The following is a 20,114-nucleotide window of genomic DNA, read 5'->3' on the forward strand; positions in this document are numbered from 1 at the left end:
GAAGCCTACTTCTGATTTTGTGTGTGTGTGTGTGTGTCTCTCTCTCTCTCACTCTCTCAGTCTCCCCCTCCCCCATTTGCCCTCTGTCTCTCAAAAAATAAAAATAAACATTAAAAAAATTTTAAAAAGAGAAATAATTTGAGGTCATATATTTTTTTTTTTTTTGTAGAATAGCAATGTACCTCATACTTCTTTTTGTTCCTTCCAGCACTGTCTTTCTAGCAATGATGATGATGGTGATGATACTCATTTATGAGTGTCTTCTGTGTTCCAGACATGAGATAGGTTCTACATTTATCCTCACCTTACAGATGAGGAAACTGAGGCATACATAGGCTAAGGAACTGGTCCAAGGTCATACAATGACCTTGGAAATGAAGCAGGCACCACACAAACCCAGGTGTTTTGGTTTCAGAGTTTATGTACTTCTCTGGTATGTTATAGCTGCCTCCAAATTTTTCTTCTTAGGAATTCAAAATTCTTTCAAAACTTAAGAAGAAAACCAATCATGAAGAGATCTTTAATATTAGAAGTGTTTTAGGCTTGATACTTTCTCTAATACACATAATAGGCATGCAATAGGAAAAGGTAAATGAATGAAAGAATAAAAGGACTGAGAACCCAATGGCAATATTTTTGTCATTTAATTTGGTATTTTTATATTAAAACTAAGGGGAATCTACATTAAATGCATATGTCATTGGAAGTGGCAACCTTTGCTCTTTTGCTCCTAATACGTAGTTCATCTTAGAAAAATATGACACTAACTCCCTATGGGACATTCAAGAGCTTTGAGTAATAGATTCAGAAAGTATAATTAGTTTCTACGCATCAATCCACACTCCCCATCCTGTCCCCTTTTCAGCAATGGCATAAATTGGTACTTTTAAGTTTAGAGTCCATGTAGCCATAGAACTAAGCAAAGCCAAATGAATATTATCCATAAGATCTACCTTTTGGGCAACATGGCAACTTAGATGACCCAAACAACACTCCCAAACAGAATACCTAAAAATGCTGGATAAAAATTCAAAACTTTTTTTAACATGCATGGCTGAGCAACAGTACAGTAAGACAAATCCTTAGGAATAAGAAAAAAGACAAAGCAGAAATCCAGAGGAAAAACTGAATAGTAAAGCTGATAATGACCATGGAGTGCCTGGGGGGATCTGTCAGTTGGTTGAGTGTCCGACCTTGGCTTTGGTCACGATCTCATGGTTCGTGGGTTCCAGTCCTGCATCAGGCTCTGTACTGACAGCTCAGAGTCTGGAGCCTGCTTTGGATTCTGTGTTTCCTTCACTCTCTGCCCCTCCCCCACTCGTGTGCTATCTCACTCTGTCTCTCAAAAATAAATTAATGTAAAAAAAATAATTTTAAGCCGATAATGATCTTGGTGGTATCAACTGATCATTATAGATCTTGATTTTTTCTCATTTTTCTTTTTTTGTTTTAATTTTTTTTAATGTTTATTTATTTTTCACAGAGAGAGACAGAGCATGAGTGGGGGAGGGGCAGAGAGGGAGGGAGACACAGAACCCAAAGCAGGCTCCAGGCTGAGCTGTCAGCACAGAGCCCGACGCAAGGCTCGAACTTACAGACCGTGAGATCATGACCTGAGCCGAAGTCGGACGCTCAACCGACTGACCCACCCAGGTGCCCCCTCATCTTTTTCATCTCATGATACACATGGAAAATGATATTACAATAGCAATTGCTAGAATAAATGGAAGCATCTATATGTGATTTTGCAGAAACACTCATGTTTATTTCATATAAGACAGAAACTAAAGTAGTAAATATCAAATATATTGAATATATATCCAATATTAAATACAATTACATAATTTGAGTTTTCTTTCATGAAGAACATATATATTTTTCATTTTGTGTCATGCCTAAGATGGCTACATACAATTCCTGATCAAAATGTGTTTGTTTTTGTTTTTTTAATTTTATTTATTTATTTATTTTTTTTTTTTAACGTTTTTTATTTATTTTTGGGACAGAGAGAGACAGAGCATGAACGGGGGAGGGGCAGAGAGAGAGGGAGACACAGAATCGGAAACAGGCTCCAGGCTCCGAGCCATCAGCCCAGAGCCTGACGCGGGGCTCGAACTCACTGACCGCGAGATCGTGACCTGGCTGAAGTCGGACGCTTAACCGACTGCGCCACCCAGGCGCCCCTGTTTTTTTAATTTTTAATGTTTATTTAATTTTGAGACAGAGAGACAGAGCAAGCAGGGGAGGGGGAGAGTGAGAGGGAGACACAGAATCTGAAGCAGTCTCCAGGCTCTGAGCTGTCAGCACAGAGCCTGATGCGGGGGCTCAAGCCCACTAACGGCGAGATCATGACCTGAGCAGAGGTTGGCCGCTGAACTGACTGAGCCACCCAGACGCCCCTCCTAATCAAAATGTTTAATGATGGTCTCTTCAAAAGTCTCACCATAGGGGCGCCTGGGTGGTTCAGTTGGTTAAGCGTCCAACTTCAGCTCAGGTCATGATCTCGCAGTCCATGAGTTCAAGCCCTGCTTTGGGCCCTGTGCTGACAGCTCAGAGCCTGAAGCCTGCTTCAGGTTCTGTGTCTCCCTCTCTCTCTGCCTCTCCCCAACTCATGCTCTGTCTCTCTCACTCTCAAAAATGAATAAATGTTAAAAAAAAAAAAAAATTTTTAAGTCTCACTATAGATAAGCAGTTTTTTCCATAAGTTTGTAGCAGATAAAAATTAATGAGCTTGGTAATCAATCAAGAAGTTAGAAAAAGAACAAGAAAATAAACCCAAAGAAAATAGGAGGGAAGGGGTGCCAGGGTGGCTCAGTCGGTTAAGTGGCTGACTTTGGCTCAGGTCATGATCTTGCGGTCCATGAGTTCGAGCCCCGCGTCAGGCTCTGTGCTGACAGCTCAGAGCCTGGAGCCTGTTTCAGATTCTGTGTCTCCCTCTTTCTGACCCTCCCCCATTCATGGTCTGTCTCTGTCTCAAAAATAAATAAGCGTTAAAAAAAAAAAAAAGGGAAAAAAAGTAAAAAATAAAAGCAAAAATTATTGCTATTGAACAGAAAAATCCAATGCAAAAGAACAACAAAGATAAACTGGTTCTTTTTTTAAAAAACTAATAAATTGAACAAACTTTTGGCAAAATCAATCTAAAGAAAACAGAAACACAAACAAATAGCTCTTATACAATTATAATAGTATCAACAGCTTTATGTCAATATATTTGACAATGTAGATGAAATTCTTAGGAAATACATCTTTATAAACTGACTGAAGATAAAATAAAAACCTGACTGATTCTAACACAAAGAAATATAATCAATAGTTCCAAACTTTCCTACAGAGAAATACCAGGCCCAGACAGTTTTATAAGATAATTCTATTAAACATCCAAGGACCAGATAATTCCAATTGTACACAAACTCTTTCAAAGAATAGAAAAAGAGACTTCCCAACTACTTTTATAGATCTTACAAAACCCTGATACCTAAACTAGATAAAGACATATGACAATGCAAAAAAATAAATAAATAAAGACCAAACTTACTCATGAAATTATTTTAAAAAGTAATAAATAAAATATTAGAGACTGAGTCTCACAATATGTATAAAAGTTGGCTTTGTTTTTAAAATGCATCAACAGTAGAAAATCCAGTTTTATAACTCACTTCATCAATATAGATTAATGCAGTAAAGTCATTTGATCATTTCAGTAGATGCAGAAAACGCATTTGATAAAATTCAACATGGGGCACCTGGGTGGCTCAGCTGGTTAAGCATCCAACCCTTGATTTCAGCTCAGGTCTTGATCTCATGGGCTCCAGGCCGACAGCTCAGAGCCTGCTTGGTATTCTCTCCCTCCCCCTCTCATTCTGCCTCTCCCCTACATGCATGCATGCACTCTCTCTCTCAAAATAAATAAACTTTAAAGAAAAAAAAAAGTGGCATCCTTAAAACCAAGATGCCTTTAAAAACAAATCAAAAGAAAAAAATAAAATTCAATATACATTCAAAATCTAAAAACTTCTTACCAATATAGGAATATAAGTGAACTTTCTTAACCTAATAAATAGTACTTGCATCTACAGCATGTCATACTAAACAGTAAAATATTGAAAACATCTCATTTAAAAACAGAAACAGTAAAAAAAAAAAAAAAACTAATGTGTTACTCGAGAATATGTACATTAGTGATAAAACTATAAGAAATATAGGGTAATAATGCAAAACTCAAGGAAGTAGCTACCTCTGGGCAGATACTATCAGCAAAGTGGGTAGTGGCTACACAAGTGGTCATTTTATTATTATTTTTTAAACTATACACACAAACACACACAGGCACTGCACACACAAATGTAAAATACATTATTCATAGTGTGTTCACAGACGAAGTGAAACAATGATTCATTCTGCAAACGTTAAGCAAAGCCAGCATGATGGCGAGGCTAAGTAACATCGTAACTACAACAGAAATTTAAATCACCTTCTCTTTCATTGGACAAGTTCAAGCTTGCCTTCATATAAGCCATATTTCTATACTAAACTCAGATAGTGCTTTAACACATTTGGAAATAAATTCCAAATAAATTGTTCGTGTCTCCCTCCGGGAGACTTAATGTGGAAGAGTTGCATGCTGGACTCATACTGTCCTAAATAAATCTATAACAATTAAAACTTTAGTGTTTAGGGACCACCTCTCACAATCATTAGGTTGGGTTTTTTTAGAAACCTTTTGTAAAAAAAAAAAAAAATCAATTCTTTAATAGTACACAGTGGAGGGGAACAGCCCTTGTCAAATGAACTCCTATTGATTGCAGAACTTTTCCTCTTTGCTCTACGCACATCAAACTCAGTCCCCCGATTCTAAAGAAGTCCCACAACAATGCCAGTGTCCTCTACTGAACTGTGGTACCGGTACCGATTCAGATTTTCTGCTTGGCCTGTTCAGGCACACACCTTAGTGGACACCGGGGCCGGCCAGAGGGGAAGCATCGGGGCTAATGAGGGAGAATACCAAAGAGAATTTTTAAAAATTCTTTTTTTAAAATTGTTTTTTGTTTTGTTTAGTTTTGTTTTAATGTTTATTCATTTCTGAGAGAGGGAGAGAAAGCAAGCATGAGCGAGGGAGGGGCAGAGCTCCAGGGGAACAGAGGATCTGAAGCAGACTCCACGATGATGACATAAGACAGCCTGATGTAGGAGTTGAACTCAGAACCGTGAGATCATGACCTGAGCCAACATCGGACACTTAACAGACTGCATCACCCAGGCGCCCCTAAAAAATTCTTTTTGAGTATGAGATGGGGGGGTAAAAAAAAAGGCTTGATGTTGAAGGGGAGTGTGGTTTTTGAATTTTCCTCTAAAGAACTTTCTGCACTTCAGGTTCCCAAAGAGATAAAATAGAAACGAGATAAAATAAAATAGATTGAGTTCAGGTCCCACTTAGGAAAAAATAAAAAGTAAAAGAAAAGAAGAAAGGAACTTGTGTGTTCTTTGAGTGGCTTCCAGGGGAGAAAACTATGTGTGAGTCTAGCAGGCATTCATTCCTTCTCTTTTTATCTTGTATTTAAGGAAATAGAGACTAGGATATGTAGGTGGAGCTAGTTATGAAATCAGGTGTCCAGTTTTTCATTCTGAACATAGAAGCATTGTCTGCCTATGGCTGGGGTCCATGTTCTGAGTTACTGTAAACATTATTTTTAAATTCTGGAAAGCTCCTAAAGTTTCCCAAGGAAGGTAATTTCCAATTCTACTTTTTTTCATTGCTCAGGCTGCTGCAGAGATGCAACCATAATGCATAGTTCATGACCACCAAGATCAAAGAGCCATTTCAAATTCCGCAGTGCTGAATTCCTCTACTTCTTTTGAATTCTCTAGTAACTACTATACCAGGTCTCCAGGGACCTGCCGATTCTCCAGTGATGTCCAAGTTACTCCAAAGTGTGCCTCTGCAGGCTAAGAAAAAAACAGCCAAAATGTTCCGATGGGGAAAGACCATCCCAATGAGTCCTCTGCAGAAGTAGGCCACTGGAGCGTCACAATCTGCTTCTTAAAAGTCACAATCTGCTTCTTAAAAGGTCATATAAGTTATAGAGAGTCATTTCAAAGAATTTGTATAAAGACAAAGGGCTTCAGAGAAGTCCAGGAGGAGTTGGCTTTTTCCTTGTAGATAAAGGAGGTTTCCCCTCTACTGCACGTATTCTGAACAAATCCCTTTTCTTATTCTTTTTCACCCTTCGTATTTTACCCTTCACTCTCTACCCTCTAACGTGTTATCTTGCAAGTAGTGTCAGGGGGAAAAGGACTGTGGGCCTGACCTTACAAAAGGGAAAGTCCTGACAAACACAAGATGACAGGGCTGGAGCTCCCTCTAGAGCCCATCCTGCACTCGATGGAGGGGTCTCAGTAAAGTGAAGTGGGGCTACGGAGATCCTGGCCCATTTCCCCATCTGAGTTCATCTTGCTGGGGAGCCCTTTCCAGCAGACTGAGAGGTCAGGAAGAGCAGCGCTAACCACTCTGACCTCCAGGACACAGCTGGGACACTGCCTGGCAGTGCTCACCAAGCATCTCTTTACCAGCGTGTCTAAAAGCGGAGTCTGACCGAGCATCCCTATTTAGCAAGTTCTCCAGTCCACCTCAACTCTGGATATTTACTCCAAGAGGGATCTAGGCAGAGAATGTTCATGTGTTCATTAATCAGTTCAGTGGTTTGGGTCATAGTCATAGACGTAGCCTTAACAAACCGATATTCTCCTTTTACAATAAGCTAATGACTTTACACCTGAAATGAAAATATTAACGAGGCCATGTTGAGTTTGTTTTCCTTACCTTCTTCAGGAAAGCTAAAGAAATACAAGGTAACTGGGGCACCAGGGTGGCTCAGTTGGTTGAGCATCCGACTCAATTTTGGCTCAGGTTATGATCTCGTGGTTCCTGAGTTCAAGCCCCACATCGGGTTCTGCACTGATAGTGTGGAGCCTGCCTGGGATTCTCTCTCTGATCCTCCTCAACTCACTTGCACACACAAGTGTGTGTGTGTGTGTGTGTGTGTGTGTGTGTGTGTGTGTCTCAAAATAAATAAATAAATGTTAAAAAAGATTCTTAAAAAAAAGAGTTTAAGTTCGTGTTAACAGGGTGTAGCTCTTCCATTTTATTTGTCTAGAGTAATGACTCAAAGTAACAAAAAATGTATTTTGGAGATAATTTTGAACTGTTCAATCACTTACAAACTTATAAAAAAAGAAAAAAGAAGAAGAAGAAGCTATGTTTTGAAGGCAATTTGGACCAGACAACCTTTGGATTATGTCAAGACCAAAGTAGGCATTCTTATTAAGTTCTCTCAGATGATAGGGAAATATTATCAGACATTACTCAAATTATTTTCTCTTCACAGTTATCAAAAGCAACATCGAATATTCTTGATCTTTAGTAACATCATATAACAGAAACATTTTAGAGGTAGCATTTGCCTTTGGCCGATAGGAATTCACTCTAAGAATAGTAGCAATGAGATCAGAGGTACAACCGGCAAAGGACCACCCCAGCTCTAGGTTAGGGAAACAAAAAGGACGGAATGAGGAATACCTCCCACTCCTAAGCAGGCTTGAAGGGAGAAGTCTGGTAAACATTTGGCAATGATTTTCCTTGTAAATACCAGCTCCTTCCCTTGATACAGCATGGCGAAAATGCACACTGAAGCAAATGCACATCAAGTTGGGAGGCAAGAGAAAGTAGAAACAGAACTGCCCTGGGAATCATATGTGTTACTCTCAATTCCACCACTGTGTAATTTTGGGAAGACTCTTAATTTCTCTCAGACTCAGAGGCAACATTCTTCAGGGAAGGGGGAAAGTCTGATTTTTGGCTCAAACCACTTACTGGCATGAGACCTCGAACAACTTTTTAAGCCTCAATTTCTTCATCCGCAAAATGGGTATAATACCACTAGCCTTGTAGAATTGCTGTGAACTGTACACTAAAGATGTTTGAAAATGGTAGCTGCTCAATAGTTTAGTGTTTTCCATTACTGTTTCTTTACCTAGAAAATGAAGAGACTGCTAAATAGTTATTAATATCCTTCCAACTGTTAAAAGCCTTTGAGTCTATATCCATTTGGCCCTGGGTTAAGTACATTTGTTTAAATGTTTGCTTAGAGAGATTGTTGCTCAGAGGTGGACCATGTCATTTTGCATCGCATGAATGAAATCAAATCACAGCTGGAAAAATAATTCTTATTTTCAATCCACCCACAAGTTAATAAGGAGACATTAGCGATCAAAGTCATTAATGGAAGAAAGAAAGAAAAAAAAGTCTCAAATATACTTAGGTTAAGTATATTTTATCAAATCTACATCTACCCTGTAATACAAAATTACCTATGAATTGGCACAAAACTTTCACAATTTTCCAAAGAAGAGGTAATTCTTTTTTCTAAATTCACACTTTCATCTTCTCTCTAGAATAGTGACTACACCCCACAGTAAGCAATACGTTATATGTTGTAATCTAGTCCACATATACATATATAAATATTTTAAGAAATAAAGGTTTCATGAAACCCTTACTATCTGCATTATATTCATATTTCCTGTGGTTTTAATCCAAGCTTTAATGCTGATCATGATCTGCTCAATTGATGTCATGACCCATCAAAGGGTCACCAACCATAGTTTGTAAAACACTACAGTACAGCCTTTCTCTATGAAGGTTTCTAAGAAATGCCAACTATTCAGTGCTACATCTTTTCCAGGTAACTGGTTAAAAGGTAGATATTCAGTTAACTAATATTTGGCATTATAGATCTACAATATTGATGGTTTTTAATCATCTGTATCTTAAATTTAATTAATCTAGTGTGCACTAACTACCCGTTCCTAATGTGTTCTGTAAATATATTTATCCTAAATACTCCACAGTTAGGATAGGTTCCCTTTCCCTATGAAAGGCATTATAGAGGGGCACCTGGGTGGCTCAGTCAGTTAAGCTTCTGACTTTTGATCTCAGCTCAGGTCTTGATATCAGGGACATGAGTTCAAGCCCCACACTGGCTCCACGCTGGGTGTGGAGCATACTTTAAAATTTTTTTTAAATAAAAAGTCGGGGCGCCTGGGTGGCTCAGTCAGTTAAGTGTCCGACTTCGGCTCAGGTCATCATCTCACGGTCCACGAGTTCGAGCTCTGTGTCAGGCTTTGTGCTGTCAGTTCAGAGCCTAGAGCCTGCTTCAGATTTTCTGTCTCCCTTTCTCTCTGACCCTCCCCACTCACACTGTCTCTATCAAAAAATGATTAAACGTTAAAAAAAATTAAAAATTAAAAAAAACATTATAGGAATCAATTTAGCTTCACAATCTGTAACTAGATTTTCAAAGAGAAACTACAGGAATTCTATTTATCAAATTTCACAATGACTTTTTCTTTCTTTGGTTGGCTTATTTTAGTCCTCTATATTTTCATCTGCCATACAGGAAGTTTGATCATCTCTCTCTTTGAATAGATGGATATTAGAATCTATTATAACCCCTGAGTAGTAGGGGGGTGTACAACAGAGCCTTAATCTTTCCTTCTTGGGAACTGAGATTGGCACACAGCTTTGCAAGGTAATGCATATTCCAGCCTTCTGCTCTTCCTATGCCAATATATTTTTAAGCATTGATGATATCAACTCCAACAGGCTTTTGATGTTCTGAAATTCCACAGGCTTTGCAACCTTGAATTTCTTCTTGTCTTTTCTATTCATATTTCATTTATCGGTGTCACTCTTCAATGTCCCTGTCATTCTCCACAGCTGGATCTATTTGCCTATTTTTTAAAATACTGAGCCTTCTGTCAAGGATAATACTTCTCATTTTGATTTTTTGCAACCTCACTCTTGATCTTCATTAAAACCAAAAAATGGGGGCACCCGGGTGGCTCAGACACGTAAGCATCCAGTTCTTGATTTCAGTTCCAGTCATGATCTCACAGTTTGGGGGACTGAACCCCATGGCAGGCTCTGCACCAACCATGCAGAAACTGCTTGGAATTCTCTCTCCTGTCTCTCTGCCCCTCCCCTACTTGCATGTGTGCACCCACACACGCATGCATTCTCCTTCTCTCTCAAAATAAATAAACATTAAAAATGGAGGGGAGGTGTAGAGCACCCTGCCCCCGAGACTATTTCCACAAGGTGTCTCCAGACACTTAAGGAAATGGGTCTATGATGCATGCCATACCAAAGCTAGGGCTGAGTTCCCTTCACACTCCTATGTGCCGTTGTTTTCTAATCGGACAAAGAATGAGGAGAACTCTGTCAATTAGTTAAGTTCTGTCTGTCCATTTCTGAGCTAAGGCCTCTTTTCTGATCTGCAATCACTTACCACTCCTTTAACTAACTTTCACTACTCTGCCACTAGCCCTTCCATTGATGAGTCATAATCTCAAAATTTCATGCAATTAGACTAATTTCACTCAGCCTATCACTTAGGATCCTTTCACCTATTCAGCAGACACAGCCCCTACCGCACTGCACATCTGGTTGCATGAGTGTTGGAAAGATGTCAGAATCCTGGTATGCGAGACCCATTATGGCGATCTCGTGTCAGCAACACTATTTCAGAAAGGGCTACTTTCTTCGTTCATTCTGTGCAGTAGTAGTTAGGTAGGGTTCACGTCTATGGTGGTCAAAAAATGATCTTTCTCTTGTAAACCACTCATTTCTCTATTTCATTTTCGCAGAGGACATGAGAAATGTGTTCAAGATTACAGTTAGGACAGGGTAAACTAAGAAATGACACTCTGACCCTGTGCAATAAGCACATCATAGAATCATAACCATCATTTGAGAGATGCATAATATTAATTATGTGGACATTAAGAATGCTGGCAGAGGTCATTTTATTTCTTTTTTGAAATGCCCCAATGACTTTTCATAACAGTTTTACGTTTAAGCCATCAAGTAACTTACCTACTACTGGCTATATGAACCAGCCTCTTACTTTCTGTCATTATTAATATCTTCTTATTATTAAGAATAAAGGTCAGCTCCTTGGTCTTTCCTCATATCAAATAAAAATTCCAGTTGACTCATTATAAGAAAAAAATCACATTAATTAAAGCTGGTGCTGACCCCCAAAGTTCAACTACATTATGGAAATTACACTTTAAAACTCTCCCAGTTGTCATGTCATTAAGCCCCCCAAATTAGAATTCTCTCAGGGAGTCTGCTCTTTGCTTCTCACCAGTGTGACCTGAGGTTCTGTCTCCTCCTCACTCTATAGCCTCACACCATACACAGAGGTGCACTGAACCACACACTCCACCTACAGTTATGTGCTCTGCTCGCTTCTTTTCTTAATTCTTTTAATGTTTATTTATTTTTGAGACAGAAAGAGAGACACAGAGTGTGAGCGGGGGAGGGGCAGAGAGAGAGAGGGAGACACAGAATCCGAAGCAGGCTCCAGGCTCCAGGCTCTCACCAGAGCCCGAAGTGGGGCTCGAACTCATGAACAGTGAGATCATGACCAGAGCCGAACTTGGATGGTTAACCGACTGAACGATCCAGGCGCCCCTCTGCTTTTCCTCATTTAAAATTTTATTCACTTTGAAAGATTCCTAAGGTATGTACATAAAATGCAATATACCGGCCTGGCCATCTGGATTCTCTTATCACAATATCATACCAAACATAAGCACTTATCACTAAATAATTGTTTTCATGGGTAAGCATCTGATACCACATTCTGGTTAAGTATATATTTATTTATCTATTGCTGAATAGAAGTATATAAGCACCTTGTTAGCATTTTTAAAATGAAAAAAAAAAAAAGCTGTTAAATGCGCAGCCTTGCACCAAGACAAAAAACACCTAATGATATACTGCATGGGCTATATGGGGTCTGTTATTTTTCACAGATGTTCACTTAAAATCCCACTGTTATAAAAACCATTTGTTTTGACATTCACATTAATATATTTTTCAACATCTCTTCAACTGTCACATCCCTTGTCATGCTGCATAAGAGCAAAAAAAAAAAAAAAAAAGAAAGAAAGAAAAAGAAAGAAAGAAAACAGTTTCTGAATTCTCATTTTAAATCACTTTCTTACAAGTGTGACTTAGCAAATAGAAAATTCTTATAGGTGGAGCATAGTGTTAGAAAATGAAAACTGCCGTCACCAGTTGTACACCCCCTTCCCTCTGCATCTGGGCAAGTGTGTGGAATGCCCTGGAAGAAGAAAAACCCCTCTTTAAGGTCATTCCGTAACTCTGAACTTAGGATGGATTAACAGCTCTATGAGGCAGGATGTCACTTCCTCATAGGCCCAGCATCAGCCCAAGGGTAAGAATTGGTGAAGGTCCTGAGGGCCTGTAAGTCCTAGCCTTGTCTCCTCTTCCGAGACCTGCATCACAGCTCTGCCACCCGTCTGAGCAGATCTGGCAGGATCCCTGGCAGGTCCAAGAACACATCTGCAATGACGCCCAGACAGATAAAGGGAAAGTGTGCAAGACACATCCTCTCCTGTCTGGATTGCTCCTGAAGGTATGGAAGCAAATTCAATATAGAACAGGGTCCCTGCTCCCATGAAAGCCTGATCTTGTGATTCTTCCATAGAACCTCCTTTTGAATGATTTTTTTTTCGTGAGAAATCAAATGAGGAAAAGGAAAAACTTGCTGAACCCTAAGATATAATTGACGATGTCCTATGGTTGTAATAAAGATCATGACCCTTGCATCAGAAAAGACCTCCATTTGGGAGTAAGCTCATCATGAATTAGGCTGCAAGTCACAATCACTGCTGTCAAAGAATGGCGGAAGAGATCCTTTAGTGCAATTACTGCTACAAACCAATGAGAAAGATGAGCATCGTGGCTTCAAAGAATGTACGACATTCGCTTCTCAACAGGGCATGTGGGAAATTTTAAATCTCCCCTTTTCATTCTTTACCCTATTAATCATTCATTTTTCTATTCACGAACAATTGATTGAATATCTACTATTCAGTACATGACATGCACATACTACTGTGTGTCAAGGCACAGCAGTAAGAATACAAGAACAGTAACCATACCTAACACTCAGACAGCACTTGCGTCCTGTGCACCAGGCACTGTTCCCAGGGTACACATTAGCTCTTCAATCCTTGCACCAATCGCCTGAGGTGAGCACAAGTACATGCCCACTTTGCAGATGAGCAACTGAAATACAGAGAAATTCATTCCCTCGGTCATACAGTCAGTGAGGGTCAGAGCCAGGTTTGAAACCCACATCTTTTCACTCCAGTGTCCAGATCTTGACCTTTATGCAACATGAAGAAAAACAGACGCGGCTTTATGGAAATTTCCATGTACTGGAGAAGACAGACGTTAAACAAATGCACAAACACCTCTATCATCTCAAATGTTGATAAGATAGATAAGAGCAAGGTGCCCTGAGACAGTATCATACAATATTGCAAAAGCTCTTCTTACAGGCTAAGAAATGCAGTGATTACCTCTGATGATTCTCTTCTCACCTAAACAACAAAGTTATAAAATTTAAGAAAGGAAGTTGGCTAAAAAGAGCTGAGAAAAACTAAGGCAGGGAAGCAGGGGAAAGTGACTAAGCAATTCAGCCCGTAACCCTTGCCATACAGCCTCGCCATCTTGGTGGCGCTTCTTGTTGGTACACTCCAAACGACAAGAGGTGAGGATGTGGCAAATGCGATCCCTTCTCCCAAACTGATCTCTCCTGAATAAAGAAATCCAACCTGGAGCTGGGGCCCTACTTCATAGATGAAAGCAGTTCCCTTCATCTGCTGCTTGTCACCAAGAAGTCCATGGTGGATGTCTAAAAAACCATAAATTTTACTTTAATGCTTTAGCATATTTTTTTTAAGTTTATTCATTTGTTTTGAGAGACAGAGAGAAAGCACAAGCCGGGAAGGGGCAGAGAGAGAGAGAGGAGAGGGAGAGAATCCCAAGCAGGCTCCACATTGTCAGCACAGAGCCTGATGTGGGGCTTAAACTCACAAACCGTGAGATCATGACCTGAGCCAAAGTCCGACCCTCAACCAACTGAACCACCCAGGCACCCGTAGCTTATTTTTTATTTTTAAGTAATCTCTACATCCAATGTGGGACTTGAACTTACAACCTCAAGATCAAGAGGCATGTGCTCAACTGACTAAGCCAGCCAGGCACCCCTTAATGCTTTAGCTTATTAGAAAAAGAAAAGATTTCTTTGGCCTATAACAGTTAACACTTGGGCTTCTGGAAACAATTCCAGACATGGCTTACAGTCAATAAAACAAATAAACAAAACAACACCCTTATGAGACTTGGCTATTAATAGACTTGGAAACAGACGGACACACTGATTTTAAAGAGCAAGAACATGGAAGCAGAGAATCAAGTTCCCAGAGCAACAACATTCTCTTTCCATCCTGATTAAAAAAAAAAAAAAAATCTGGACTTTATTACCTACTTGACCAGTTAGTGTGAGAGAAATCATACAGAAAGAATAAAAGTCTCTTTTCTTCCCAAGAAGTTGTCTCTCTGTAAATTAGGAAAACGTTGCATCTCTGATTGCTGTTACTTATTCTATGTATTATTGTTATGTCTTCAGTCTTTATATTAGACATGGTCCATAAGTATAGGATTACATCCAGAAGTAGTGTGACATAACTAGCTCCTAATTCGGCAATTTCACTCTACTGAGGTTAATAATGATTTACAGGGGAGAGCAAGAGGGACAGAGCAAGGAGTTCATAATAGCACCATTAATTATATGTGCTTCGCATATCTCGGTAGAAGACCAACATCATTTTCAGGTCCAATAAATTAAGTACTTTTTCTAGTTCCTTGCTCAGAATCATAATAAGGATAACTCTTGATGTTGTATTGCCCCCAAGAAAGTCTCCTGCTTCCTCACCTTCTTATCATTTCATATGGGATTTTATGTTCTACTTGGCTCTGATTTATGATGTTACTACGTGAAAATGCTTAGATACCTGAAAACACAAGTTAGTCGCTTGACTTCCAATGAGGGTTAAACAGTCTCTAATAAGCAAATAGCACATTAAGTCTCATCTGTCATAGCTTGCAAATTACACTTGGGATTAGCCTAGGTACAGTTAAATTATAAGCATGAGAAGGCAGAACATGAGAGGGGAACAGTCTAAAGGTTAGAACCTAAACTTTGAGAATAACTTATGTTATGCTAAATTTCTTGTTAGTGTCGTGAGACTTCAAAAAAGAAAACCACTACATGTGACATCTTTTTCTAAATGCTTCTTTAATTAATTATTAAGTAGGCTCTACGCCCAACGTAGGGCTCGAACTCACACCCCAGAGGTCAAGAGCTGCATGCTCTACTGACTGAGCCAGTCAGGGGCTCCTAAATGTGACATTCTTCAAAAATATCTTCTATATCCCACTCCTTAAAAATCTGTGAACATAACTGATTTTTATTCTTAACTACCCCATCGTCATAATCCATTCTCCCTTAATTAATATATTTCATAAATAAACAAAATTACGTCTTTCTGTGGTTTATCTAGGAATAAAATACCAAATAAATTGCGAAGAAAGGTTTTAAAAAGTATGCCTACAACCTAAAGTCCTGGACTCCTTCAAAAATGAAGGAAATGCCCAAATATCTTCATTAGCACAAAGGCCATCATCACATTTTATGGTGACATATTGGAAACAGGATCGTGTATTTATGTCAAATTTCTGAAAACATGACATCATATTTTACTACCCCAGAATGATTACTCTCTGCTCTATTCCAGGAAAAGGAAAGAAAAAAAAACACCATAATAGTTGCAGTCGTATTAACTTCAAAGCTGGCAATTCTTTCCCAAAGATGTTTTCTTTCCTTTTTAAAATAAGACAAAAAGAGAACAGCTTGGGTTCAGAGTATGGAAACTCATAAAAATAAAATATTTAAGAATACGTTGCTGAGAAATCACCCGCAAATTACTTTGAGACCTTCGAAAAACAATCTACTTTGAATCACCAGTCTAAATAGGTCATTTAACTTAGAAAAATTAAAATTAGCTGTGCAGGGTCAATTCCTTTTCTAAAAAACAGCTGCATCCTCAGTGTCCTTTTGTCGTCAAAGTCAAACCAGAGCCAAATGTCAAGAACAACTATAATACATGACTTTATTCCAAATCTGAAAGTTAGTCTGCTCTTGAGATGGCCACAAAAGTTAACATTATATATAAAAACAGAGAGCGTCTGTGGGGTGCTTGGAGCATTTCAGGAGGATAATGGTTTGGGGGCGGTGGTTCTCTCCCAAGGCTCTTTTCTTGCCTTTCACCTGCACATGTTCCCATAACATGGCAAATCAAAATCAGCTGAGACAGGCACTTCATACATAGCAAATACTTCATAACACAAGTTTAGGCTCCCACAAGTTTCTCTTATGCCAACCAGCAATACAAGGTCATGAACCTTCATGTTCTTGTCCAGCACCTCTAAGGGCTTCATCATCCTGGTAAACTCGGGGATCAAGTCCCTACTCCCCCAAAAACCTCCCCAAACATAAGAGTAAGTACAAAATCCTAAAGGTAACATAAGCCTTAAAGAATGAAAACAATAAGACCAAACACAAATGAAACCATTTGACTGCCTGAAATATCCTATATGCTTGCACAACCAGATCACCCATAAAATTAAAAGGACCCAACCATGCTGGAACAGGAGGGTGTCAAGTGTTGGAGGGTGCCTTTATAAGGCAGGGCATCCAAGGTGGCTACCAGAGTGGGAATCCGCATTACAGGAAGGAGAGAAAGGAGTCAGTTTTGTTTCACGATTCTCCAAAGCCACCGGGAAACGCACCCCTATCCTTTCTGGGTTAAAAGTAACGTTAATGCTCAGAAAAAGTACTTCCATGTCCTCTAGCTAGAAACATTCTATCAACCACAGGCAAAAGCGATCAGAAATACTAATGGAACAGGTTTTCCTCTCAGCCCATTTCCCTAAAGCCACTTCCCCAAAATGAGATCTCGAGAAATCTTGATTCCCTCAAGATCTCTGCTTAAGGATTTAACGTAAGGACCTTTGCCAACAAGGAAGCAAACTGAAGACTTGACATTAACATTTGGGGAATTGCTAAAAGGAGCATGCTAAGCTACATTTTTCTTAAAAGGGTGAAAACCACAACAGGATTAGCATCTACTCATTTCCAGATGGATGATAAAATTTTTGTAACTGCCCGGGACAGAGTGAAACAGTTTCACTCCAGCACCACCCCCTCTTGAAGCAATGACAGAAACAGTCCCACAGAGGGACAGGGCAGGCTGACTCTCCTTCCACTACAACCTCTCCAAATCCGCTTTCGCCAGGCTGGGTCAGTTCCCTCCTTAGTCCCTCAGCTCGCGCCCTAAGCGGCCGGCCCCTTCTCCCCACCTCCATTTACGAGCAGACTCGGCCCAGCAACCGCCCTTCCTCCGGCGCGTCCCCCTGGGCGGCGTCCCCCGCGCTGGGGAGGTTCTGGAAAGCCCGGGACAACGCGCGGGTGCCGGGCTGGGGAACCCCGGGGGTTCCGGCCGCCCAGGGCTCCCGCCCCCACCCCACCCCCCACGCCCAGGCGGATTAAGTTGCTCGGCACCCCGCGGCGCGCACGGCCCCCGCCCCTCCTACTCCCGCCCCTCCGGGCTCGGGCGCCCCGCGGTCCCCCCCGCCTCCGCGGAGGTGAGCGCGCACTCACCGGAGGTGAGCTGCATCCAGGCACAGATCTTGTACACCGTAGCCGTGTTGCAGAAGAAGAAGAGGGTGAAGCAAACGATGCAGGCGATGATGAGCATCATGGAGAGGCCGATGAAGAAGGAGGCGGCTTTGAAGGCGCCCGAGGGCAGCGTGGAGAAGTCCGTGAAGCTGCCCCTGCAGGTCAGCTCCCGGGAGAAGCCGTTGCCGATGCAGTAGTGGAAGAGCCCGAAATAGCCGGCTTGCGGGGTGTCCACGCCGTCGCCAATCCAGTAGGGCTGGATGAAGCACACCACGTTGACGATGGCAAAGCAGATGGTGAAGATGGCCCACAGCACGCCGATGGCCCGCGAGTTCCGCACATAGTTGGTGTGGTACAGCTTGGCAGCCTCCTGAGCCGGGAGCATCGCGGCGGCGGCGGCGGCAGCGACGGCGGCTCCGGGCATTCTCCCCCTCCTCCTCCTCCTCCTCCTCCTCCTCCTCGTCCTCCGCCTCCCCCCGCCTCTCCGCGCTCAGGAGACACACTCACCGAGCCGCGCGCGCTGCAACTCCCCTGCCTCTGCCTCAGCCCAGCAGCGCCAGTTTCAGAGTCTGCATCCTCGCTCCCGGAAGGAGGGCGGGGGAGCGCTGAGCACCCCTCCGGCTCGCCTGGCACAGCCTCCCGGCCCCCCTCGCTCCCTCCCTCCTGGCCCGGGCTCCAGCCCTCCTCGCCGCCCTCCACCCCTCTACCCGCCGCCGCCGCTGCAGCTGCTGCAGCTGAAGGCGGCAAATCCCGCGCGGGGCAGTGTGGCGCGCGAGCTCGGGCGCCCCCCACTCCGCTTCCCGCCTTCCGCCCCATGCCCCCTCCCCCCGCCGGCCGCCCCGGGGCGCGGAGGACTGCCACCACTTTAGCACGCCCCTCGAGTGGTGGGCGTGTGCCAGAGAAGCGGGACTGGAGTTGGGGGGCGTGGGGTGAGAGTCTAAGGAGCCAGCGGGAGCACCCATAGGGATCCTAGAGGCGATCCCAGGATCCCGGTTGGTGTTAGGGAGCGGGCGTGGGAGGCTGATTCTGGGAGCATTTCTGCACCGCACAGCAACGTGCTTCGACCTCTGCATCTTTGCGGAGGCGCGAGGGGCCGCGCGGCAGGTGCAGGCAACAGACGCCAGGAAGAGGAGACGTACTGCCCCCCAGAGCCTCTCTGTTACAACCACAGAACTGCCCCCTGGCTAACTCCTCCGTTGCCAGGTGTTCCACGAGGTGGAGACAGAAGTTGGACAGGAGCCTCGCAGACAATCATGTAAAAGGCACAATTCAGGGGTGGTCTCATAGCTGCTCTACTGAGCTTGTTTCCTCTTCGCGTTACCCCCCCCCCCCCCCAGCATGCAGCCAACGGAACTGTAGCCAGTGGATGCCCTGTACTTTCCTTTAAGTCAGGTCATTTTCCCCACAAATCCTGCCATCGATGGAGCCTGCGGGGCATGGAAGTGACTGGGTCACAGAAACGTGTAGATTGTCTGAAAACACTGGGTTCTTTGGCTAGTGTTGTATTTCTTAGGCAAATATTCATTGGGAACTATTCTGTCTAGGTACTGCGCTGAGTGCTAAGGATACAGTGAAGACAGTGGACGATTGTTTTCATTGTCCAGGTATCTCTCACAACCCAAAGCTCCAGCTAGCCAGAGAGTTGTTTTCAGAGTAATTTTCCTGTGAACTATCCACAGTGTAATTCCTTACATTTTCATGTAGCATTGCTGTTTTACACCTGTACTTTGTACTGTTTCCTTAGTTTAATTTTTTCCCTTTACAGTCGTTCGTTGCTCTTTTAACAGTCCCTGCCTTTCAGTCTCCATTTCCTTCTTTTCCATTGGCCACTCTTGGTTTCTGCTGATTCTGATGTAAAGAAACATGTAAACACCACCACCACCCCACCACCCTCAAAGCAACGAAACCAGAATGCTCAATAGCAGCTGACAATATCGGTAATAAACCATTTTGGCCATGTGACCATTGAATTCTCTGAGCAGAAAGAAGAGAATTCTGTTAGAATTTGACCCTTAAGTCTACACTCACATCCACACTTTACCATGATGAAAAACATAGAGGCTCCTTGATAGTATCTTGCCATTATGCTCAAAATGCCCACCTTACAAGAACATGAGAAACAGGGGATACCAGGTGGAATACGAAACTACCAGGAATGTATAGGGAAGTTTAGAATGGTTCACTGGGGCCAGAGGATGTTGGGGAGGAAGGAAGAAAAGCTCCAAAAGGCATTCTGCTACATAAATACCTATGACTTGGAAGAGGATTCACGTCAGACCCTAAGTGATGAAGACCAACCATTCCCATCATCTGATAACCCGAAGATTGGAAATTGTGTGGAGAGAGAGAGGGAGAGAGTAGAAATAGGAATACAAGATCCACAAGATGATGAAGGGGCTATTGTTGAAACTGGGAAAGAATCTAAAGGGTTAG

The 20,114-nt window shown here is 42.0% G+C and overlaps 1 protein-coding gene across 1 annotated transcript in view; it reads right to left on the minus strand.

Annotated features, from left to right (window-relative positions):
• Positions 1-18,105, minus strand: part of LHFPL3 (LHFPL tetraspan subfamily member 3) — a 396,149-nt gene extending 378,044 nt beyond the window's left edge. Inside the window, exon 1 of the mRNA XM_049642829.1 lies at positions 17,664-18,105. Coding sequence (XP_049498786.1) covers positions 17,664-18,105 — 442 coding nt within the window. The remainder of the gene's footprint in view (positions 1-17,663) is intronic.
• Positions 18,106-20,114: the final 2,009 nt, after the last annotated feature.

Source organism: Panthera uncia, chromosome A2 (genome assembly GCF_023721935.1).
Source record: "Panthera uncia isolate 11264 chromosome A2, Puncia_PCG_1.0, whole genome shotgun sequence".
Taxonomy (NCBI): domain Eukaryota; kingdom Metazoa; phylum Chordata; class Mammalia; order Carnivora; family Felidae; genus Panthera; species Panthera uncia.